The 25,904-nt window shown below is 36.3% G+C and overlaps 1 protein-coding gene across 4 annotated transcripts in view; it reads right to left on the reverse strand.

Annotated features, from left to right (window-relative positions):
- eya3 (EYA transcriptional coactivator and phosphatase 3) overlaps positions 1–25,904 on the reverse strand; it is a 30,607-nt gene that overhangs the window by 3,123 nt on the left and 1,580 nt on the right. Inside the window, exons 2-18 of one of the 4 annotated variants that reach the window (XM_077196477.1) lie at positions 18,342–18,465; positions 17,702–17,751; positions 16,591–16,694; positions 13,650–13,733; positions 13,478–13,547; positions 12,158–12,267; positions 11,800–11,934; positions 11,483–11,562; positions 10,715–10,895; positions 9,809–9,978; positions 8,793–8,876; positions 8,586–8,675; positions 8,447–8,505; positions 8,139–8,299; positions 7,079–7,193; positions 2,526–2,647; positions 1,824–1,924 (exon numbers count right to left, since the gene is read on the reverse strand). In XM_077196477.1, the coding sequence (XP_077052592.1) occupies positions 1,824–1,924; positions 2,526–2,647; positions 7,079–7,193; positions 8,139–8,299; positions 8,447–8,505; positions 8,586–8,675; positions 8,793–8,876; positions 9,809–9,978; positions 10,715–10,895; positions 11,483–11,562; positions 11,800–11,934; positions 12,158–12,267; positions 13,478–13,547; positions 13,650–13,733; positions 16,591–16,694; positions 17,702–17,751; positions 18,342–18,374 (1,749 nt within the window). In that variant the 5' untranslated portion in view covers positions 18,375–18,465. Of the gene's footprint in view, positions 1–1,823; positions 1,925–2,525; positions 2,648–7,078; positions 7,194–8,138; positions 8,300–8,446; positions 8,506–8,585; positions 8,676–8,792; positions 8,877–9,808; positions 9,979–10,714; positions 10,896–11,482; positions 11,563–11,799; positions 11,935–12,157; positions 12,268–13,477; positions 13,548–13,649; positions 13,737–16,590; positions 16,695–17,701; positions 17,752–18,341; positions 18,466–25,904 lie in introns of all 4 variants that reach the window. The other 3 variants (XM_077196476.1, XM_077196478.1, XM_077196479.1) reach the window with 3 other exon arrangements.

The following is a 25,904-nucleotide window of genomic DNA, read 5'->3' on the forward strand; positions in this document are numbered from 1 at the left end:
AAAACTCCCAGCCTGTTTCATTACTCAAAACCGCAATCATGGGTAAGACTGCCGACCTGACTGCTGTCCAGAAGGCCATCATTGACACCCTCAAGCAAGAGGGTAAGACACAGAAAGAAATTTCTGAACAAATAGGCTGTTCCCAGAGTGCTGTATCAAGGCACCTCAGTGGGAAGTCTGTGGGAAGGAAAAAGTGTGGCAAAAAACGCTGCACAACTAGAAGAGGTGACCGGACCCTGAGGAAGATTGTGGAGAAGGACCGATTCCAGACCTTGGGTGACCTGCGGAAGCAGTGGACTGAGTCTGGAGTAGAAACATCCAGAGCCACCGTGCACAGGCGTGTGCAGGAAATGGGCTACAGGTGCCGCATTCCCCAGGTCAAGCCACTTTTGAACCAGAAACAGCGGCAGATGCGCCTGACCTGGGCTAAAGAAAAGCAGCACTGGACTGTTGCTCAGTGGTCCAAAGTACTTTTTTCGGATGAAAGCAAATTTTGCATGTCATTCGGAAATCAAGGTGCCAGAGTCTGGAGGAAGACTGGGGAGAAGGAAATGCCTGAAGTCCAGTGTCAAAGACCCACAGTCAGCTGCTGGTGTTGGTCCACTGTGTTTTATCAAGGGCAGGGTCAATGCAGCTAGGTATCAGGAGATTTTGGAGCACTTCATGCTTCCATCTGCTCAAAAGCTTTATGGAGATGAAGATTTCATTTTTCAGCACGACCTGGCACCTGCTCACAGTGCCAAAACCACTGGTAAATGGTTTACTGACCATGGTATTACCGTGCTCAATTGGCCTGCCAACTCTCCTGACCTGAACCCCATAGAGAATCTGTGGGATATTGTGAAGAGAAAGTTGAGAGACGCTTAAGGCCGCTATCGAAGCATCCTGGGCCTCCATAACACCTCAGCAGTGCCACAGGCTGATTGGCTCCATGCCACGCCGCATTGAAGCAGTCATTTCTGCAAAAGGATTCCCGACCAAGTATTGAGTGCATAACTGAACATAATTATTTGAAGGTTGACTTTTTTTTTATTAAAAACACTTATTTTATTGGTCGGATGAAACATGCAAATTTTTTGAGATAGGAATTTTGGGTTTTCATGAGCTGTATGCCAAAATCAACAGTATTAAAACAATAAAAGACCTGAAATATTTCAGCTGGTGTGCAATGAATCTAAAATATATGAAAGTTTAATTTTTATCATTACATTATGGAAAATAATGAACTTTATCACAATATGCTAATTTTTTGAGAAGGACCTGTAATGTTACAAAAGTTTTTTATTCCAAATAAATGCTGTTCTTTTGAACAGAATCCTGAAAAAAGTATCACGGTTTCCACAAAAATAAGAAGCAGCATAACCGTTTCAACCATGATTGTAAGAAATGTTTCTTGAGCAACAAAGCAGCACATTAGAATCATTTCTGAAAGGTCATGTAATACTAAAGAGTGGAGTAATGATGCTAAAAATCAAGGTTTGGCATCACATGAATAAATTACATTTTAAAATATATTCAAAGAGAAAAAAATTATTTTAAATTGTAATAATATTTCACAATAGAACTGTTATTACTGAATTTTTGTAATCAAATAAATGCTGCTTTGGTGAACATAATGGACTTTATTATGTAACTCCAAACATTTGAATGGTAGTGTACCTCACGGTATACTTTAAGTAAATAATTTAGATCATAGAGCTAAAAAAAAAAAAAATTTGTAAACCCCTGATTAGCAGTATCATTAAAGTATGAGATATTATATTTTGATGTGATCACGTTGACAGAGTTATGTCATACTGTATGTCCAAATCTTGGTATTGTACCTGCTTTGCAGCAAACTCTTCATCACGGCCGTCCCCTATAACAACATAGGTCACTTTCTTCCCAAAGCGAGCGATGATGCGTTCAAAGCAACTTTCTTTTCCTGTTAACAGACGAGTCATTCAGCGTTACTCTAACAAATGTTAGATATACCATGTAAATTTACCCTTGTGCTCAATTTCAGTTTGATACCAATGATTTTAAAAGGAGAGGATGTTTAAAATGAACATAGGCTACTGGAATCATTTATTAAGCCTCATGGTTGTTCAAAACCATATGACTTTTCATAACCTGAAACAAAAGGTGAATTTTCAAAGATTATTGTGACTACTCTTCTGTGTAATGATGAAAGTGGATGAAAGCTCCAAAATGAGCTAAGCCTTCATTCCAAGTGCTACATTCCAAACCTACGTAAGACATACAACATCTTATGGTCTACGTGGTGTATTATTGCTACAACCCATGTCTTCCACAAATGGAAATGTTTATTTTCAAAGTTTTGACAGTTTATGGTCTATACGGTTGTAGTTTATTTAACATTTTTGGAGCTTAACAGCCCCTGGTCATTGTACAGAAAAAAAACAGCAGTTTAAAAAAAAAATTAATCTTCAACATTCTCCTTTTGTGTTCTGCAAGTCTGGACCATCTGGCTTTGGAATGACATGAGGGTCTTAATTTAAATTTTTGGTAAACAAAACTGTTACCTATTTTAGTAGCACTGTAGATGTTCTCGATGGGAAAGACGTCACCCAGGCCATAGAGAAGCACTTTAGCTAAAGCAGGAACTAGCTGAGTGGTGGTGACCAGAATATTCATACATCTGCCCCTGTGAACAAACAATTAGCCAATGTTAATGTGTACACTACATTTAAGCCGATGGAGCCGCACTGAGAAACCTGTTTAGCATGTTACTCTAGACCTGCACACACAGTGTTTAATGCCTAGAGGCGGATCTGATTATTTCCTGTAAATCATGCATGCTCTGAGAACAGAGAAAGATGCAGTTGGGCTGGGTATCGGTACATATATCCTGATTAAATTTAATTACAGTTCAATCAATTCAATTATATTCTATTCTTTGAATATCGATGTGGTTCTCGATTTAATTCAATGACTATAGATTTAATACAAATACTACTCAGGTAGGCCTACAGAAATTGAATGAAGTAATCAAATGTAAAATAACACTTCATAGTCTTTACTGTATAAATTAAATATAGATTAATCCTTATTAAAGTTACAAATGTTTTATTTAGTCAAGAGCAGTGAGGGATTTTTCTGTCTTTTCTTGGTTGATCAACATTTAAAACAGACAGTAGCATGAATATTAGACTCCTGTCACTTTGAGACTAATGCACAGATCCAATATACTGATACTGTACACACGTTTTCTTGCTCTACTGTTAATGTTCACACAAAACATAACAGACTAGGTTTACTAGGATACTAGATAAACATTTTGATATTTTGTGTGTATTTGTTTGTTCAAGTGCAAGAAGGCGTGAAAGAACTCAATTCAGTATTCACAACGCTATTTGAGACGCAGCTTTCAGGGCACGCAGACAAAACGCGAATACCGAATCAAGAATCAGTCCTGTCATCTGTCCCGAGCATCTTTATTTCTTGGCTGCTTAATGAGAGTTGTTTGAGGACTCCACAGCATTGATCACCATGAGCTAAACACTAGAAGTGCCAGAATTCCAAGTCATGTGGATGCATGTCGAAGAGATCAATAAAGCAGTATACTCAGGACACTTCGTCTAACTCATCATTTGCACGGACTTGAGTAACTAGTGAACTGTTATGCACAAACATAACGTTACGGCTGCTGAGATGGGCAGCGCCGAAGAGAAAGGGTAACACATTCACCACAGATAGGCTATATTTTCATATCCACTGAACATAATTCAGAACAAGATAATAACAACTAGGGGTGGGGAAAAATAATCGATTCTTAGATGCATCGCGATGCGGACGTGGACGATTCTGAATCGATTCACAAATGTCAAAAATCGATTTTCAAAAAAAAAAAAAAAATTTTTGTTTTTAGATACAGTGATGTGAATAAGTTAGGACACCCATGCTAAAGTTGCCTAAAAAGAGGAATAAAAAATAATCTTTTGGAAATTGATCTTAATGCCTTAATTAGAAAAATGAGGAAAAATCCAATCTTTAAGGACACCAATTTTCTTTGTGAATGAATAATGTATCATACATAAATAAATGTTCTTCCTTAAAATACAGGGTGCATAAGTCAGGACACCCCTATGTTAAATTCCCATAGAGCCAGGCAGATTTGTATTTTTAAAGGCCAGTTATTTCATGGATCCAGGATAATATGCATCCTGATAAAGTTCCCTTGGCCTTTGGAATTAAAATATCCCCACATCATCACACACCCTTCACCATATCTAGAGATTGGCATGGGGTACTTTCCATAAGATCATCTTTCAATGCAAATCAAACCAGCTATTAGGCTAACTGAAATAACACCATGCCAATCTCTAGATATGGTGAAGGGTGTGTGATGATGTGGGGCTTTTTTTAAATCCAAAGGCCAAGGGAACTTTATCAGAATGCATATTATCCTGGATCCATGAAATAACTGGCCTTAAAAAATAAAAATCTGCCTGGCTCTATGGGAATTTAACATAGGGGTGTCCTGACTTATGCACCCTGTATTTTAAGGAAGAACATTTATTTATTTATGATACATTATTCATTCACAAATAAAATTGGTGTCTTTAAAGGTTGGATTTATCCTCATTTTTTTAATTAAAGCATTAAGATCAATTTCCAAAAGATGATATTATATTCCTCTTTTTAGGCAACTTTAGCATGGGTGTCCTAACTTATTCACATCACTGTATGTAGCCTATTTATAATGACGTAATATTGACGCAACGCAAAAGACGGAACTCTGAAGTGCGGAAGTGCAGTGCCCGGACCGTCTGTCTGTGGCGTGCGCACATAACAGAGACGCGATGGCTGAGCGCGAAATCCAAACACCCTCCTCGTTAAAAGCTGACGTGTGGAAATATTTTGGCTTCTATGAAGTTGAAGGGGGAAAGGAGCTGGACAAGAGCCACACTAGTTGTAAGCTTTGTAGAATAAAACTAAAATATTTCGGCAACACGACAAATATGAGAAGCCATATGACACGTTTCCACCCAGAGGAGGAAAAACACTCGGCTGTACCAGAGCCGTTTCTCTCTATGGCTCTGGGCTGCACCGCTGTTCAGACGATTCCTGCTGCCTTGTCGAAAAATCGAATCGATCACAGATAATGTTGATTCATTCTCTATTGTTTCCATAATGGTGTAAATCTCACAATATTATAACATCGTTATTTCATTTTAATCAGGGTAAGTGTATGGGGAGCATATTTTGATATTTTAAATGAACTAGCAATTATCACATTTGATATAACAAGTAAAAGTGATATTATTATATGAAATAAAATTATAATAAAATTCGAAGTTAAGAGTACAGTATAATGTACTGTTTTTATTTTTAAAACGGTGTGAAAAGTAAAAATTATCATCAAATATTCATCTTTGACCTGTCAAAGTTTCCTACAAGTCTCCACAGCAAGGATGCATAGATTTATGGGTGTGGTAAGCAGAAGAAAAATGAGTCTGCACATGCGCATAACCAGTAAGTAGCACATCTCGATGGGTAGCATGAATCGTCAGAACACCTGTTGTTGTTATATTATTAATTTACTACAAGTATGCTGCTAGTTCAGGCACACATTTATTTTCCTGTTGGTTCTTTGCAATGTTAATAAAATATATTGTACGTTAATTCTTTATGGGTCATTACTTTGTACTTTTAAAGCAAAGTATTTATATTCACTCACACACACACACACACACACACACACACACACACACACACACACACACACACACACACACACACACACACACACACACACAAAAGATTCAGATAATCGATAATCGCTTTTGAATCGAATCGCAGGCGTCTGAATCGTAATCGAATCGAATCGTGAGGTGCCTAGAGATTCCCACCCCTAATAACAACTAAAAGTATCTTATTTAGATATTCTGTTGACAGTGAGAGAGACAAAGGTCAACCGCGGGAAATGTAACAAAAGAATACTGCGAAATCCAGTGCGGTCAATATGACCGTCTATGGCCGAAATAGGTAAATATGTTCATTTGTTTTTTTGCCTTATGTGTAATTTATATGAAAAACATTTTAAATGACAATACAGACACTTTTAGGAAAAGTCAGGTACCAGCAGGATTTTATTTATTTTTTCAACAAAGTTATTGCAGATATAAAATTCAAAATGGTCAAAATGACCGCCATGGCCGTTCTAGTGTTAAAGGGGTGGTATAATGCCCTTTTCAAAAGATGTAAAATAAGTCTTTGATGTCCCCAGAGTGTGTATGTGAAGTTTTAGCTCAAAATACCGAACAGATAATTTTATTTAGGATATTAAAATTGTCACTTGTTGAGGGTTAGCAAAAACGCACTGTTTTTGTGTTTGTCTCTTTAAATGCAAATGAGCTGCTGCTTCCGTCACAGAGGGTGGAGCTTCAACAACTTGTGTCATTTTACCTCACACAGACATGCACTGAAAATTTAAAAACTTTTAGCCTTTTATGTTAAAACCGGAGTCAATGATGGAGAGACTCAAGAAGAAGTGACAACATGTAGAAAGCAACCGGACATTTCTGAATGGTTAATTGAAGAATTTATGCAGCTGATGTGGAGTTAACTATCTTTTAATTTATTGATTAGCATATTCTGTCATGATATTCTATAAATTGCGTTCCCAGGGGCGGGGATTATGTAAATTTTGGGGTTGATGATGTCACTAACCTGGGAAGAATGTTGTGTAGTCCCTACCAGCCGTTTGTTGTAGTCCTTAAAAAAAAATTCTTTAAAAGAAAATATATTCCTTTGCTTTGAACGGAGCGTTGGAACTTTGCAGATGTTGTTTATGCTCAAACAGCAACATTACACACACTAACCAAAGTTAGAAAAGTGAAATCATAATCAACCACCCCTTTAAAGTTTGCATCATAACCTCTCCTTAATTGCTGGTTCCCCTGCCTGACTTCTTGAGCTCCCTATTATTGAGGCGGGTATATTATTGACATGTAAAAGTCTAGACCCTGAATATAAGATGCATTTCATAGTAAAGAAAAAATATATACTCTGAACAATACGGTAATTGAAAAATCAATTTTTTTGCCCTAGATGCAGATTTAGTGAGTAGTACCTTGACTGTACGAGCAAGAGAGATTTGAGGGCAGTGCTCCGCCAGGCATCTGTAACGGTCTCAATCTCTGAGCGAAGCCTGAGCAGTAGGTCTCTCTTCATTGGGCTCAGCAGACCTAAAAAACAGCAATGTTGACATTAAAACAAATTATATTATAATATATATAATATGCAGTAATTTAAAGATACTACTGAACTTTGTATAATATAATAATCACATGACTTGAAATATAATATCACATGTCGAGAAATAAAAAAACAAATATAAGAAATCAAAATTAGATTAGTATACTCCTTAGTCCAAAAAGTTGATAGTGCCGACTAGATTTAAGTTTAAGACCTCTTGAAATGATAATTAAGACTTTTCTTATACCATTTAGAGATATTTAAGATAACGATAAAGCCTAATTTAAAGGGTTAGTTCACCCAAAAATGAAAATTAAGTCATTAATTACTCACCCCCATGATGTACCAACCCCGTAAGACCTTCGTTCATCTTCGGAACCCAAATGAAGATATTTTTGATTAAATCTGAGAGGTGGATCACTGCTACATAGGCTGCCAGAGGGAATGAAACTTGACAGCCCAGAAAGTCATTAAAGAACATGTTTAAATATTCCATGTGCCTACAGTGGCTCAACTATAAGTTTATCAAGCGACGAGAATACTTTTTTCCGAAAAAACAACAACATAAATAACGACTTTATTCGACTATTCCTTTTCTTCCTTGTGGGCCTGAGACGAGAGTTCAAGAGATTTCCACGCGCATGCGTCGCATGAACATGTTCTTTAATGACTTTCTGGGCCGTCAAGTTTCATTCCCTCAGACAGCCTATGTAGCAGGCTCTCACCTCTCAGATTTAATCAAAAATATCTTCATTTGTGTTCCGAAGATGAACAAAGGTCTTACGGGGTTGGTACAGCATGGGGGTGAGTAATTAATGACTTAATTTTCATTTTTGGGTGAACTAACCCTTGAAGACGTTTTAAGTACCTGCGAGGACCCTGCCTGTGTGAACCTGCAGCGGGGTTTGAAATAGAGATACGAGACACAATCTCACCTCCCACATTCCCTTGGAATCCGTTGTAGATCTCTTTGAGACGGCGATATCTGAAAGCCAGCTTACGCATCCACTCTACTCCTCCCTGTACCGCTGCAGTGGAACCCGGACCACTGCCCGCACTGGGCCCGCTAAAGCCATCGCTAGAGAAGTTGTAGTTGCTAAGCCAGAATGATCAATATTAGATACTTTCACACATTGCCTTTGTCATAAATATAACAGCAGGGTGTTTTGAGGATATAAGCAAAACACAATTGAAAAGCAATTTGCTGGTGTAAGTTGTTGCTGGAAAGCTCAAGTATCATTACCTCAAATCCTGCCCATTGTCGTCTGAGGCAACGTCATCAACATGGACTTGATCACATTCCTGTTTTGAAAGCAGAGGTAAATGTTATTTTCATGAACCTAACAGACAGCAAACAGACCCGTGTGTTCTGCTACACTTACCTCCAGATCGTTGAAAAAGAGATGCGTGTCTGCAAGCTCAAAGATCAACTCCTCCATCTGAAGACCCAGATTGAGAACTGTTGCTGGGTCCTGAATAAATAAAACCATCCCAGAAAACAAAAAGAATGTGAAAAGAGAAAATAACAGTAGATCAACAAATCAACTGCAAATACCTTTAAGATTACAAAAAAAAGCAATTTGCTGTACCTTGCCAAACTTCTGTGCAAATGAACCAGTAAGAAGAGAGTGGAAAATGATAATGGTTTCATCCAGATCCCACAAGAAGATACGCTGAGAAAAGAAAAAGACTTGTGTGTCATGTTTGCTGGACTTGGCTGTTGCCCAATCCATTATGTTCATCTCATGATTAATCACTTTATTTTGTAGATTTAGCAAATATAAATAAATTGTAAAGCTGACCCTCTGTTTAGCTAAGCAAGATCAATTTAAAGGGATAGTTCACCCAAAAATGAAAATTCTGTCATCATTTACTCAACCTCATGTTGTTCCAAACCTTTATGAATTTCTTTCTTCTGCTGAAAACAAAAGAATATATTTCTAAGAATGGCTGTAACCAAATAATTGATGGAACCCATTGACTACCAGTGTTTTCCCCCCCATACAATGCTAGACATGGTGCCCATCAATTGATTGGTTAGAGGTTAAATTACAAGTTAGACTGAGTTTTGTTTTTTCCGTTCTTTACTTTTGCGTCACTAATTGCATCCCTGTTTCTCTTGGGTTTACTTATTATCTGATATTTCTTTGATCTGTAAATATTTTGCTTATTTTCATTCTCGTTATTATTACTATTATCCACTTTTTTGTAGTTATTGTCACTTTTGTATAATAAATTACTTTTCTTTTGCATTACTTTGTTTCGTGTTGTCTCTTGCCACCACCATCACTCCAAATCATAATATCAATGTTACTTCTTTTTAACCCTAGACCACAAGATGTCGTAACACCCATATTCTTCAACATATCTTCTTTAGTGTTCAGCAGAAGAAATAAATTCATACAGGTTTGGAACAACTTGAGGGTGAGTAAATGACCAAATTTTCATTTTTGGGTGAACTATGCCTTTACTGTGTCAGAATGCAATGCAAGTAAAAGTGAATTTTTCAGTGCTGTTGCATGGGGGTTTCTATTTAGTTTGCACATGGGCATACCTTTTTAGAGGTTAGAATATGTCTCTAAAATTATGCAAGCTGCTGCATTACCTCAAGGTCATTGTCTGTGGACTGGGACCCGTCTGGTTTCTTGGCTTTGCCTTTAGCTTTGCTAGGAGTGTTTTTGCGGTTGGGCTCGTCCTGGTCTTGTGCTCCTGTGGGAAGGGCCATCCCAGCAGGCAGAGCCACACCAGTTGGGAGCGTCACACCTGGGGATGCATCTGGAGGAATGAGCAAAAATATGAAATACAGTGAGAGCCAGAGAAGAATGAGGGGCATTCACAATGACGACATGATCTAGACCAGGACCTGTACAGAGCAACATTTTTGCTTGACTTTACTATTAAAACTTAAAAATTACTATTGAAATTATTATTATTTTTTACATTACAATTATTATATGAATGAATCCATATATTAATTCAACTTCTTTAAAATAGTCATTTTGACTAAAGTTTGGGAGTTTATAATGTTTTTTTTTAACATCTCAGTCTTTTGTAGCTTACCAGGGCTGCATTTACTTGATCAAAGATAGTACAAACAATAATATTGTGAAATATTATTACAATTTAAAGAACCGTTTTCTATTTTAATACCATTTTAAAATCTAGTTTAATCCTGTGGTGACAAATCTTCGGTGTCACATGATCCTTCAGAAATCATTCTAATATGCTGATTTGCTGCTCAAAAAACATTTCTTACTATTATCATTTACAGCTACTTATTTTTTTTGTGTGGAAAATCTTTATTTCAAGACTCTTTGATGATGAGAAAGTTCAAAATAACAGCATTTATTTGAATTAGAACGCTGTACATGTTGAATAAAAATATTGTCTTAATAAAAAAATACTGACACCATTATAAATCATATTTCAAAAAAAATTCTAGTAGTCATATATAGAAAGTTTTGAATAATTGAAAAGGTTTACTGCAAATAACAGAGAGAAGATAACACACCTGTTGTGTTGGGCAGGTTTGCTGAGGCACTCCCTTCTGTCTTAATGGCTGGATATCCAGGTGCAACTACACCTGCTCCATCTCTATCATTGCTGGGCAGCCCAGGGGACAGGTAACTGGGAGGAGGAACGTAGTACTGGGAGAACTGACTCTGGCCAAGAGAGTTGTAATTTGAAAACTCCTAAAAAATTAAAAAGGGGACATAAGAAATGCGACCACTCTTAAGAAACAATATACAGCATTCATATAAATTAAAATCGTGTTCATTGTTTGTTCAACAAAACGTAACCAAAGCAAACTGATTGTTTCAAGCTTTCTTTTCCATATGTAAAACAACTACTTTTTTGTAGTCTAATAAATCTGTCAAAAATTACTGGTTGAAATGACAATTAACTGTTTGAAATCTGAGAATCTATTCTCAGAAAAATAATCAATTTTTTCTATATATTTTTTCTTTTTCTATTTTTTGAATCACTTCATAAAAAATGTATATTGTAACCCATCATGGTGAAGAACATGATGTTTTTGTATTTTTAACTTTGTTCTACACTGTATAACGTCTTAGTCATGACATCTCCACATACCTCAGCTAACTGATATATAGTTATATATATCAGTTGATATATAGCTATATTTATAACAAAATATGACTTCAACTTAGGTCAAATTAAGTGTTCTAAAGTGTTCATCTAACCCAAAAGCATCAACAGCATCCTCAATTGAGTTACTCTGTCCTTTCCATTAATGAGTTCCTTCCTCCACACTCACCTGATGTGTGCCAGTGGCTGTGGTCACAGCAGTTCCTGGGGGGATATTAGTGTACACACTGGATGTAGTGAAACAGGAACCTGAATGGGGAAGAATAATTATTATAAAGGATGCCAAAAAGACATGCAGTGAACAGCTCAGTACTAAAAATGATTGGTGATCATGATAAATATTTCTGAATGAAATGCTGTATGAGTGTTAATGAAAAGGTTTAGGCGGATGGAACTGGATGGATTTTGTCCTCAGCGGTCCTGTAATAAGGCTATGAGGCGCAGAGAGCGTGTAGAGACACACACAGAGAGCAGTAGCAGGCTTGCCTTGGCTGGGGTAGGAGTAGTGGATCTGGTTGGGTTGGGTTGAGGTATAGGCTGAGCTGAAGCTGAGAAACCCCGTCTGGCCAACAGAGGGCGCCTCGGGCAGCGACTCTGTCTTTAAGCCCGGCCACATGGAGCCTGAGGCCGTGCATGGATAGATGGCGCAAGAGAGGACAAAGAGTGGAGGAGAAAAGGGATGCAGAAACGAAAGTGGTGATTAGAGAGAGGTTAAGAACTGGATGTAATGTAGACGTGAACTGATCTGACTGCCAGCGTACAGTGTGAATGCAGGGTGAGAGTTTAAGTGGAATGAGTGTTCAGATGAATTAAAGCACAGACAGCAACTGGATGAAGCACAGACCAAATGGTGGCAGTCCGTACGTCTGGCCGGACTGAGGAAAGCCGCTGTATACGGTCGACTGGCCCAGGGAGGGGAAAGCCACTTGGCTGGCATATGCAGTGACAGCCGTGCTGAAGAATAATGAGAGTTGGGGAGAGTTAATAGCTGAACATTCAAAAACGCCACTGTACTTAGGGAGGCTGCAATAGACTTTAGTCTGGGTAGACAACATATTTAATTTGACTTAAACAAATGAAGGCGCAGTCCGTTCAATATGTGGTATGATCGTAGTCAACGTATTCAAAACTGACACCATTTACTTTCTTAATTATGTTACTGGTCTAACGAACAATTCATCTGTGAATGTTATTTTAAAAAAAACAATTGCGCTTAATTTTCATTAAAACGTCATAACTAGGGGTGTAACAATATTTTGCAATACAAAAATGTAAATGTGTCATTGGAAGAGACAATCTGTATTGTGCATACTTCACCCAAAATAAAAACTACTGTGTGAGGGAAAAAAAGTAAGTAAACAGAGTTTTGGTGTCAGTAATACATTAAACTACTATATATAATGTTGAATATATTGTATAATAATGCCATGGGGGAATATTTGTGGGTCTTGATAGTGCCAAATTTCTTATGTTATCAGTAAAAAGTGTCCTACATTAGTTTAAATATATCTAGTCAGTAACAGAGTGCAAGCATATTCTTCTAAAATAACTCTGTATTTAAAGCTTCAGAATCATGAATATTTCTATTCTGGTGTCACCATTGTCCGGTGCATTGGGTTACTACCCACACCAAGTCCAAGCCTATTTATTTCCACCCCAATTTAATACCAAATTTAGCATTTTAATCAACAGTACATTTTTTGTTAACCTTTTACCATATGACTTGGATTATGGTTCAGTATCGTGATATATGTAGCGAATCGTGCACGAGGGTATCGTAGTCATAACTTTCACCTAATTTTCATAAGTTGGCCTTTTTTTACTTTCTATACATCCATTATATATAATATATGTATAGAAAGTAAAAAAAGGCCAACTTATGAAAATTAGGTGAAAGTTATGACTTTTTTTTACTCTCATACATAAAAGAAAAACCCTATCATGGATTGAAACAACATTTATTGATGTATTATGTACATGCACAATAAGTACATTTCTTAAGCAAGCCAAGAGACAATATCAATATTGGATTATGATCCCATATTGATTCCAAATGACATGCTAGACTATTCACTTCAGGTTTTATTAAACAGATGACTGATTGTATTTTTTTATTTTATTTTTGCAAATACTAACCAGTTTTAAGATAACTTTCAATACTTACTTGCTTCCTTGGTAGATCTGTGAGGTATATTCAGTGGCTGTGGTTGTGGTGAGGTCTTTGCATGTCACTGCTGTTAAAAACAGGGGGTTTTGGAACAATGGTTTTATGCTTTAAATCAATGTCTGCGCAAGACAGCATCTCTTGTCCTGATATAGTAAATGCTGGGCCTTACCATTTGGAGTATATGCATTTTCCTTGACACAGCCCTGGGATCTTGATATTGTCTCCTGATTTGACTGTTCTGGACCCCCAGGCACTGCTGGAGACATTGAGGGGGTGGATAATATTTATATGTATTTTTACACAAATAGCCTACATGCAGGGGGACTAGAGTCTTTTGACAATATTCAACATCTATCTAAAATAACATAAGTGTTTCAATCAGATGAAACATCAATTCAATAAAGCAATCATAACAACAAAATATATTTAAAATGTGTAATATAAGCAAAACAATAAAAATTAAACTGTTTTAATTAAAAACGTTTTTTTTACACTGTTTTTATTTATGATTAGGTATATATAATATTAGAATTTCTATGAACCAATATAACAATACATAGTAATAAACAGAAATATTTACATATATTTTACTAAAAACTTTAAAGCTTGTAAAAATAGATTTTCAAATGATCGTGCAAAGAAATTATTGTTTTGAACCAATTCAATCATATGGAGAGTACGAATTAAATTAATTCTCAGCTAAAATTTTGCTCCTGTTGTGTAAATTGTGTAAATCAAAAATGTGATCTCGGTACTATCACTCTCATACTTAATGGACAAATAAAAAAGATGTTAAAATCATTGCAATATTCACAATGTTGGTAAATGTTTAGGGCTGTGGCGGTGAAAGAATTCCCTTTGCGTGGATTTTGAGTGGCTCAATATTAGGGCTGTAATCTCCCAGTCGATTAATTGGTCGATACGTTCTGGCTCGACTAAAATTCTGATTGGTCGACTTTTTGCCGCGTTAATTTCATTACATTCATTTCATCACTAATTGCTAATGGGGGTGTTTTCAGAGCACCCCTGTTTCAAAGGTAACAGTCTGTCATCAGAACACCCCCCTTGTTTTCACTTTTTTGGATTAGCCCAACCCACTGGAGACAGACTGAAGAAAGAACTACTAAGGCATTGGTCTGCATCATCCATGGTGGTTTGCTGAATTTAGCGTTTAATTTACTGTCAGAGTAATCTACCATGTCAAAGACATCGTGAGTGTGGCAGTATTTTATGAAAATAGAAAATAGAAAAAAAGTTTGCATATCACAGCTGGACATCAAACATGGCATATCACCTAAAAACGGTAAGCTAACTTGTCTGCGTTTAGTTGCCCAGTCTGTTTTGAGTTGCTATATGAATGAACATATCAGAATTGGCATAAAACATTGAAATATGTCAATTAGAAATAATCGTTTTATAAGTTAACTACAGGCGCACCCGCACACAATGACGGTAGCATCCCCCAGACACACCCATACCATGCTGGAAACATTTTATGGTTCACTTTTATTATTGTGACCATTTATTTCTAGTAATATTTATTGGATTTGTTTTTTTGGAGCCTAATGCGCAATTGCGCTGTGCCCACCGTTTGTATCAGTTATGCACTTTATTTCGTTTCTGCTCTCGTCTTGATCTGGTTTGTTTAATATATATTCTTTTTTCATTAAAGTGGACGTGCCTTGTGTGTTTAAGAGTAAAAGCTTTAAACTAATAGTCTATTCGTGCTTCAGCCGCGAAGATGAGCTCCTATGTTCAGCCTCGCTCTGTGCGAGGAAAAACAATTGTCTAAATTATGCTGCATATTCCTCAACAGTGCTTGTGCCGACATCACTATTTGACATAGTACTATTTTCGGAAATCATAGGCTATATTGCGCAGGTGCACGTGATGCAACGCTGTCAGAGCCGACAGACTCGAGTGTGTCATTTCAGTGCAAATCAATTAGGTCAAAAAAACGATTTAATATACTGCAATAGCCTACAAGTTTATTATAATAAATATATGTTAATATATAATTCATTTACGCGGACAAGGCTATATTTAAAGATTTATCTTTTTTGCTATATAAATAAGTGCTACGATGTGGTCAGCAGACATAAAGACAGGTTTAAATACAAAACCGGCTTTATTAAAAATCCAAACACAAGCATAAACAAGAACCGACCTAAAACAACTGAAACACAGGACTATATAAACGGGTACAAAAAAGTACTAGGTGTATGTGAAACTAATACGTAACTATTGCAACAAATGAGGACATAATCAGTAACCAATGAAACCGAATATAAACAGAACGGGGAAACAGGAACTAAAGGAAACAGAACAGAATGTCAAAATAAGGGTCCACAAAACAGAACATAAACCTGACTGACAATAAGCTCGTTGGGCTATTTTTATAAGTATAACAGTTAGTTCCGATCCTCGAATCTGACTGGAAGAGAGGCTTTCTAAGGCTGCTGATATTTTCCAATAGTATCCAGCATAAGCACTGCTTTGCGTTTTCTAGATAGGCTGTCAGTCAGACCATTGATTCAATGCATTGAAGCCATTCATGCGAAATACCCTTAAATGTTAAATGGAAGCTATGACAAAGATCGCTTTCCTCTTAGGACATGGAAAACATATTTTTTTCACGAATAAATTACTTGACCTGAAGAAGGACAGATGCAAGTAATGCAAGAGCTCAGTCGATCTCTCTTTCACTCACTGCCTGTTTAGACTTGTTTAGTGCAAATCATCAGAGCCTCTGTACAAATCATAATTGTACACAGTCTTAAGAAGAAGAAAAAAAGAGTCAGTTGATGGAAAAAAAACTTGTTATTAGCTTATTTAACATTCAATACACACGCATGAAGTGTAAAACAAGTAAGGTATAGCATTATGAAAAAAACGTGAACATCATGGTTGCGGCGGTTGCTTGCATTCCTGCTATTGGCTTGTCAGTATCGCGGTATTACAATATTGCGGTTATCAAGACAGCCCTATACACTATCAACAAAATATATTTGTTATAATTGCCCTGCCCAATACACACACATGCACCTTTTACCACTCTAAAATAAACAAAGTATTTCAGATGAAGAAAATTAAAGCAGAAACCTACTTACTTAAGTGCAAGTGAGCAACAGATGATGGTGGAAATGAATTGACTTCTGACTGTGCTGTTGATTCGTCCCGGTTTGGGGAGTCACTGCTGTCATTAGCAACCACACTGCAAAAAAACAACTTTTAGAAATTTGTCCTGTTGTTCTCTTAATGTATAACACCACAATGAAACGTGAAATGAGCCTCTGAGTTTTGGTTTGAAAAATTGTCAGCTTCCAGATTTCACATGAATGGCTAAAAGAGTAGCTAGCTGTTTTTATCATTTTGTTAAAGATAATGCATTTTGACTGAAGATGGGCAATCATCCAATAGGACATCATGCTTTAATCTGACAAGACACTCTTTGTTCTTTCTCTTTCCCCTTAATTGCTCATGGGCACAACAGTAATATCGCAAGATTATGATCTTATATCCAGTTTCTTGTATCTGTACTGCTTAGAATAGCATGCTGACATCCTAGCAGTATAATCCTTAAAAAATAATGTTCATTTTCTTGCATAGACCAGTTGTTTCGCTTCTTAAGACCTCGCTGTATTGTCAGGAGCCGTAGGTATTCATTTTGTTTTGTCTACATTTGTTTTGTTTTTAATCTCAAGCGATGGCACCTATTGACTTGCATTATATGAATCACAGAGGAACACGGTTGTAAAAGTAGTATTTGAGTTTATTGCCATATCAGCATTACCGGCTATTACATGGCAGATACATATTACATTTAACAACATAATATCATAAGTACAAAATAATGAAAACAAACTTAGACAAAAAACAAAACAAACACAAAAATAAGTACATGTACAAAACGAGTACAATTCTATAAAAGTACTACGCTGTCTCATAACATTAAAGATTGGGCAGGACCACGGTTTCAGCTAAAAATGTTATTTACTGTTCTACTGAAGAAAAAAATGTCCCCTGCATCTTGGATGGCCCGAGGGTGAGTAAATTAAAAGCAAATTTTCATTTTTGGGTTAACTATTCCTTTAGCTAGTACGCTATAGCCTATATGCAGGCTACACATAAAAATAAGAAATATACCACACTCTATAAGGAAAATGCATATGAAAATATGTAATGAACCATACACTGTAAAGAAAATGCATATGAACTTACAGTGAATCACCCTCCTGATTCACTTCTGGATCATGCCGAGCTTTCTTTGTCTATTCAATCAAAACAACAGAGAAAAAGAGCATACATTTATATATTACGTCTCTCAGCCTGTTTATTTACAGTGGCTGATGGCATTTGACATAATAATGTGAAGCATTTCATGCAGTGACAGAAGCATCCGGTAGTGTGACATGCTTTACATAATCTAAAACTACTGTGCACAACGACTGATTTCATTAACGGTAAACAGAAATTTTGCCATCAGCTAGTCAAGTCTTTTCAGCAGTTCACTCAAGAAAAGTCCTCATCAATTTCCCATTTGTCACATTTGTATTTTTGAACAAAATACAAAAGCAAAAAGGCGAAAAGGCACCTAAAATAAATGTCTTGATGCCGAACAAGAAGAAATTCATTCTATTTGTCAGCTACGCATGAATCTCTCTTCATTCCTGTACTGGTGTGATTAAGTAAAACAATATAAAAATACATATTTAATTAACAGCTATATTTACATGTATTTAAAAAAAAAAAAACTTTTATGCTAAAAAAATATATATTTTCAAATGAATGATGAAATTTATGTTTTGAACAAATTCAGTCATATGGACAATATGAAAAGAAATCAGTCCAGTGTACTCACAGGTAGCTCAGGCACCTCTTGCAACTCGTTCATGGCTGTGAAAGATGACGTCTTCACTGTCCGCCCAAGTAAATCCGCGCCGTCAGTCTCTGCAGTTGCCGCTGCTTCTGCTTTGGCCAAGGCCCTGCGTGAAAGACATAAGCCAACACTGTGAGAACATCTTTATATATGCTCTCCACCTCACTGGGGTTGATCCTTGTCATTTGTCTGTGTGCGCGGTCACGGTGCTGAGTATCATGGGAAAGTCAGGGGAAAAAGTGGGGCTTGTGGGGCCTAATCCCACTCTCACCCTCGTGGCAGGTGAGCTCGGCACCGGCACGTGAGGTGCCCCACAAAAGCACCAGATGTTTCCCCCGTACCCTCCCACTCTTCAGCGCACATGCCTGGATTGAATGTCCGCCTCTCCTTACATGTTTACTAACCTACATTTGGTGAAAACTAGGAAGCTTGTATTCTTTCCTGATTATATCAAAAGGGCATTAAGTGTTTCAGCGCAAGCTGTCACATCCAAAGGGTGGGCGAGGATAAGATCTAACCTAATTTTATTCACCTCATGCCTTCTTTAAACTGCATTTATATAATTGGTATATGAAGCAGGAAAGGGAGAAAGCAGGTCAGACGCTCATTTGCACTTGAGCCAATTTAGCAAACGCTTGCCAAAGCGTCATTCCTGTAAATATGGCACTACAATGTTTAGTAAAACACGTGAAGCCCTGAGCGATGCGTTTGCAACATACAGCCCAATATCCCAGGGACGTGATGTGGAAATGGAAAAAACAAGTGAACCGAAAATCTGGAACACTTTTTGAAATAAATTTAGAAATTTGGTCAAGTTACACAGACCATCACCCTTTTTGCGCCGACGTCACAATTGCGTCACTGCGGAGGCAAAACAAAGGGAAAACTGAGGCAGCCAATATAAACCAGCACAGATTCAGCTATATAAGGAGCTTAAAATATCATCTTGTTGTGTTGTTGGGTGCAAGAAACGACGGTATACAGGCTCCAATTTGAAATTTTATCGCATAAATCGCATAACGCATAACTATTTTGATTATTAGTGAATCATTTATGATTGTATAAATTGTTGTGACTGATTGTGACTAGACTTTTTGAAGAACCTGGTAAGAAAGAATAATTAAATGCATAAAGTAAAAAAACAATGATTTGCTGTATCTGGAATTTTTATTTCTAGAAAATATTCACATCATTAAAATTGCACTGTAATGGACAGCGAGTAACCTTACACATTAAGATAAAATCGGATTTTCTCCAGTCATTGTTAAAAAACAAGCTAACAAAACTTGCTAACTAGCGTTAGTGAATAGGACAGAGGAATCATTCTGCCTCCACCTAAGCTCCGCCCACAAAAAAGTCACTATGTTTAGTAACTGAAAAGGGGTCTATAAAGGGATAGTTTACCCAAAAATGAAAATTCTGTCAATTTTCTCAACCCCATGTCACTCCAAACATGTTTATGATCAAAATAAGTCTGTTGTTGCTCATACAATGAAAGCCAATGTCCAAAACAACATTGGACCAGTGACTGTCCCTGTACAGACAAAAAACTAACATACAGACATTTTTCATAATATTTCATCATATGTTTGGAATGGCATCAGGGGGAATTGGCTTCAATGAATTGACTCAAATTTTATTCAGTTTTTTTCATGATTAAATGTTTTAATTATTGTTGTTATATTAGTGTAAATAGAGGAAAACTTGTAAATATAATTCTTCCTGTTAATGTTAATTTCGTGAATAGTATGAAAACCCTTATTGTTACCAACATTTGACTATTTTACTTGCATTAAGCATTTTGAATTTAATTGGCAATAATTATTTAGTCAAATAAAACATTTTCTATATAATTATCATTGAACACACTGAATATTGTTGACGCGTTCACGAGAGCACAACACATGCGTGTCATGGGCAGACGTTGTGTGAACGTGCGTTGGAGATTATTATTTTGTAAATAGTGGCAAATTATGTTTTTTTTTTGCGCAAACAAAGCACTCTGTCACTTCATAAAATTGAGGTTAAACCACTTGGATTATTTAATGTGGTTTAACCTCAATTGTATGGAGTAACGCGCATGTGTCATGGTGCTCTCATCAATGTCAATGTATTTTTTTTTATTAATTTTAAACATCAATGTCTTTTTACTACTATTCTGGGGCTTGGAAGTGGTAGGCTAGTTGCATAGGCTATCAATAGAGGGACAAAAAAAGCTCTCAGATTTCATTAAACATATCTTCATTGTGAATTTTACATTTTGGATGAACTTACCCTTTAAAATTGTAATAAGTTTGCAATACAAATCTACATACAAAAGAATCAGACATTAAACTTCATAACAGCTTCGGGCTCCTAGTTTTTAATACATCTGCAAGAAAAGTCAATGTTCACATAAACATTTACTTATGTGTGTATGTATGCATACATGTATAAAATGCAGACGCAGGAGTCCACTTAATTTAAATAGTTTGCTATCTACATTATTTATTAAGTAAATAACAAATTAATTTAACAAGTTCAATTATTACAAGCATAGAGTGATGCAGGTATGCCTGGCTAGGGCAGGACAATAATTCAATATCAATATATATTGCGATATTTTTTTTCCAATAACGTTGATATGATTTTTAAACACATTTCCGATATTTCAATATACTACGTTTACATGCAACCAAATAATCCATTAGTAATCGGATTGATGGCTCAATCTGACTGAAAAGCCTTCATGTAAACACCTTAATCCATCCGATTGAGCTCGATTCAAATTAAATTTCGATCGGATTGAAAAGGGTGGTTTATTCCTTTTCTAATCCGATCGAGAGAACATTTAAACACTGGATCGGATTGAAAAACAAAACTGAAAGGACTGCGCATGTGCAATGACGTAGAAATAGCGTGATGGCGTATGACATGCGGAACGAGCTGTTCTTCCTGTTGATTAAAGTGTCATATAAATGAGTGTTCCGTCATTCTAAAATTCTCTTTTCACTCAACGTCTGTGGATGGGAGCAGGACAACGTCCCACCAGTCCTTGTTCTTTCGGATTCTCATTCAGACGACCGGTTTTGGGCGCGGGGATGGCCATTTTTTCTGCATGATAAATTTAAGCAGCACGGTACAACAGTTCATATGTTCATTGTCTCCAAATTATGACCAGAAATAGATAAATATTAAGTCTGCTGTTTAAAACAAATAATGAACCAATGTAGGAGAATGGTTATGCGCAAACAGCAGGAAACTCTGTATATTCGTGCAGTGTGCGCATGTCAAAAAAATAAATTCCGTTTTGAAGCTTGTGACATAATGCGCACATCAACCGAATCACATGTTTAGCATTCAGGTAAACACTATATTCAGATTCAACAATCGGAATGAATTCAGTCCGATTTAAACAAAGGTTGTGCATGTAAACTTGTGTCCTTGCCCCAGCAACGTGTTTTTTTGTAGATTTTTTATATGCAACTCTGAGTACTTTTCATAACCTTTATCCTGGCTGAAGCACTTTTGTTTCAATCTATAAGAATAATATAATCAGCCTATTTTATTAAAGATATTAATATTAATAAGTTGAGAGTCTTGTTTATTTGATGATGATTTTGCATGTCTTGTTTGCATGAAGGCTAAATACAAATAAAAGGTGAACATTCATTTATTTTTTACTGTTTTTATTTCTAAAATATTATATAGTTTTATTGGAGGAGATTTCATAGACTTGGCAAATTATTTTTTCAGAAATTAATAGATACAGACATCCATTGTGTTCATCAGTTTTTCTGAGGCTTTTATATTGTTCATATCGATATCGTAATTATATTGTATCGACCGAAAATAAATAAATATTGTGATATAAATTTTGTCCATATCATCCATCCCTAGCCTGGACCCCTCGACAAAAACCCAACAGGATTGTCCCATAGGCTTTTGGATTATCACTAAAAACAAGCTCTGTGATCACAAAAGTTTATGATACTTGGACGTTTTTTCCATCAAGATAATTATCACAGATAAACACAGCTTTTATTCATTTTGAAGCCTAAATGCATTCGCCAGAAGTAAAAAGCTAAAGGTAGGCTATAAACAAACTACACAATGCAAAGGCCCCACGAAGCTTCCGACAACTCTTTCAGGTTATATCTAAAAACATTTTCCCAGAACGTTTGAGTTAGAATAGTTTGTTAGAGCACAAATATTTTTATAGTTTAATAGTTTTATTCTCATATATTTTTATTTTTATTTTTTTATTCTTATAATTTGTAGTATTATGTTTCATGTTGTATTTGTATATGTCCACTGGAAGCCTCAGTACCAAAACAAATTCCTTGTGTGTGCAAGCACACTTGGCAATAAAGCTCTTTCTGATTCTGATATAACCATAACGGTGCTGTAAAAGCTGACTGAGTTTACATTTACCTTTACCATTTCTGTCATTTAACCAAAACCCCATTTAAAAAACCCATTGATGGAACCCGAAGTGCTAAATGCGTTTTGGCCAACAAAGGGATGTAATGTCTCCTCCACTCTATTTCAAAGGCATACAATGACTTAATTAGAATAGAAAGTAATGGACCACTTGCACTGAGCTTCGTAAAGCACTTCCGTTTGGAAATAGTACATCTCACTTATTTCCGGTTACGTTTACTTTCAATGTACTGTGGTCAGTCATTGAGTTGAACAAACGCCACCTAAAACAAGTGTCCGCAATAAGATTTAAAAATGTGGACATTTTTATTGAGAGGAGAATGGATGTTCTGATGTTTACTGTGTGCAGAATTTTTAATCCAAAGTTTTAATCTAAACCAATGCTTAGTTAATATTCAAAGCAGTTGACTGTCATTCTCCTCTATTCTGTGTGTGTCAGTGTTTAATTAATTCAATAGCCTTTAGCCTATTTAACATTTTTACAGACACCTCGTGACCATTCATTCAACTATTTTAAAAGACTGGAATAAAGCAACGCACACAAGCAATCCTTTTTATTAGTCAAATTCATTTAAAAATGTAAAATCAACAGGTAGGCTATGAAATATCAGTGAGAGAAAAACACTGTTAATGAGAAGACAAACATATAGGCTGCAGGTAAGTGGATAAATATATTTAGCCTATATTTATTATTCAGAATGCACAGTTGGAAAGAAAATATATTTATAGGAACATTTCAGCAGGCTCAAGATAATAAATACAGAGATCATTATTGATTGTTTTAATAAATTGGCATCCATAAAAAGTATTGATAATCTGCATTCTCATGTATGTAGGTGCGCTGAATGCTCTAACCGGAAACTCCCGATATGTAATAAGTAGGCTGAAACGTGGAAGTAGTTGTGCAAGTAGTCCATCACACTACCTTTTGAGATTAGTAAAATTTTTGTGTTACATTTTGTGATTTGCTGCTCAAGAAACATTTCTTATTAGGGCTGGAAAAAAAAAGAAGCTTTTTCGATTAATCCTTTTTTTTTTTTTAAATGTGGTTGATTCAAAAACGATTCTCAAATGCAATGAATCGATCTTTTCCATATTTATTTATCTATCACCCTGCTGTTCATTTTGGCAGCCATTTTTGATTTAGTCTAAGTCTTCGGACGAAAATGCTTATTGGTCTTTTTGGTCACACTTTAGTCATTTTGTCTTTCATAGTTTTAGTTGATAAAGTCTGCATTTTTTGTCAACTTTTAGTCATTACTTTAAGTCAAACTGCAGTTACCAACATTAATTTTGGTAGCCATTTTATATGTAGTCTTGGCCATTATAATTTTTCACTCTAGGCCAATTCAATTAAGTTTATGAGAAATTAGAATCAAGGTAACAGGCTGTATTGACATTGCACTTTTTAGTAGTAGCACTTGTGCAATTCTACATATCCCTTTTCCTAAATTCAGTGGTTCTCCAATTTTTTAGAGTGCCGTAACCCCTGAGGCATTTAACATCCTTCTGCGTACTCTTCCACTTAGACTGCAGTCACACCTTTTCCATTAAAGGATTAGTTCACCTCAAAATGAAAATTTCCTAATAATTTACTCACCCCAATGCCATCCAAGATATCCATGTCTTTCTTTCCTCAGTGGAAGAGAAAATAAGTTTTTTGAGGAAAACATTTCTGGATTTTTCTTCGAATAATGGACTTCAATGGCAACCAACGTTTTGAAGTCCAAATCAATGCAGTTTCAAAGGTCTTTGAAGTGCTTCCAACGGGCTGTGCACACTCGCAGCTAGCAAAAAAAATTCAATAATCCATATTCACCTTTCATATTTCACTTCCAAAATATTCAAACTAATTAAAAATTCAACCTATAATATTCAACAGGCGGTTTTCGGTCCATTTTATTTCGCTTTGTAAATTCGCTTCCACAAATTCAGTGGTTCAAATTCGACAGTAAATTCAACGTTGACGTCCAGGAACTGCAGGAAAAGCAGTAGATTACCAAGCATAATCTCCATCTGCTGCTAGTCGACATCACCAGCAGGGGGTGCAAGCGCGTGTTGTTGACGAAGAACAGAGGCCATTCATTCATAAAACTCATTTACAACAATGTAAGTGTATCAGTGATTATTATGTTTTATGTGAAATTCAGTGTCTTCACGTTTACTTTTCCTGTGTAGCCTACATGCATCTCTACCGTGAACGAGATTATAAAGTTATTCCCCGATGCGGATGTATACAGATCCAATGTTACATTTGAGTTTGACATATCTACTGGTTGTTTAGTTGCCTCAACCTTATATTGCGGCGATGTGCTGCATGCAGTAGGCTACTAGGGTTTCCTTCAATACGTCAGGATTCCCCTGCTGGATATATAAAACGCTTAACGTAGCTTAATGGACTAATACAGTGATATAAAAGACCAAACTCGCAGGCAAGCTGAAGGACTCAGAATGAACTTAACGCGCAAAGTTTAAAGCTGAGCGTTTCTCAGTGATACTGGCATAAGTTGGCTTGACATTGGACATTCGCACATTTAGGGACCATCTCTAAAGTTACATACGACATTGGTATACACGTTTCTAACTTCAATATGCTATTGACGTTTCTAACTTCAATAGCATTTGAAGAGAACGACTTGCAGACATAACACTAACTGTAAAGTGTTCATGTAAGTGTCAGGTATAATGCACAATTTATTCAAATAAATTTGAAGTTTGCTATTGAAGCTAGAAACGTTTAGGCCTGTAGCATAGACTGTAAAAAATAGGCCTGTAGGACTACCAATGTTACTTTAGAGACGGTCCCTAAATGTCCGAATGTCAAGCCAATTTTACATTTAGTCATTTAGAAGACGCTTTTATCCAAAGCGACTTAAGTAACAGTTAAACTAACAATATAGAACAATATGAAAGTGCTATGACCCTTCCCAGATTAATCATGCATGTAGGAATATTAACATGTATGTAGGCATACTTCCCCAATAAGGTGCGAGTTTGCTCTTTTATATCACTGTATTAGTCCATTAAGCAACGCTAAGCGGTTTGTCCTGATGGAAGGGGAATCCTTGAGTATGATGAGGTATTGAGGGAAACCGATTATAATCCCGTTCATGGTAGAAAAAG

The sequence above is a fragment of the Siphateles boraxobius genome, unplaced genomic scaffold (assembly GCF_051911475.1).
Source record: "Siphateles boraxobius isolate OS27281-9 unplaced genomic scaffold, OSU_SipBor_1 35, whole genome shotgun sequence".
NCBI classification, from domain to species: domain Eukaryota; kingdom Metazoa; phylum Chordata; class Actinopteri; order Cypriniformes; family Leuciscidae; genus Siphateles; species Siphateles boraxobius.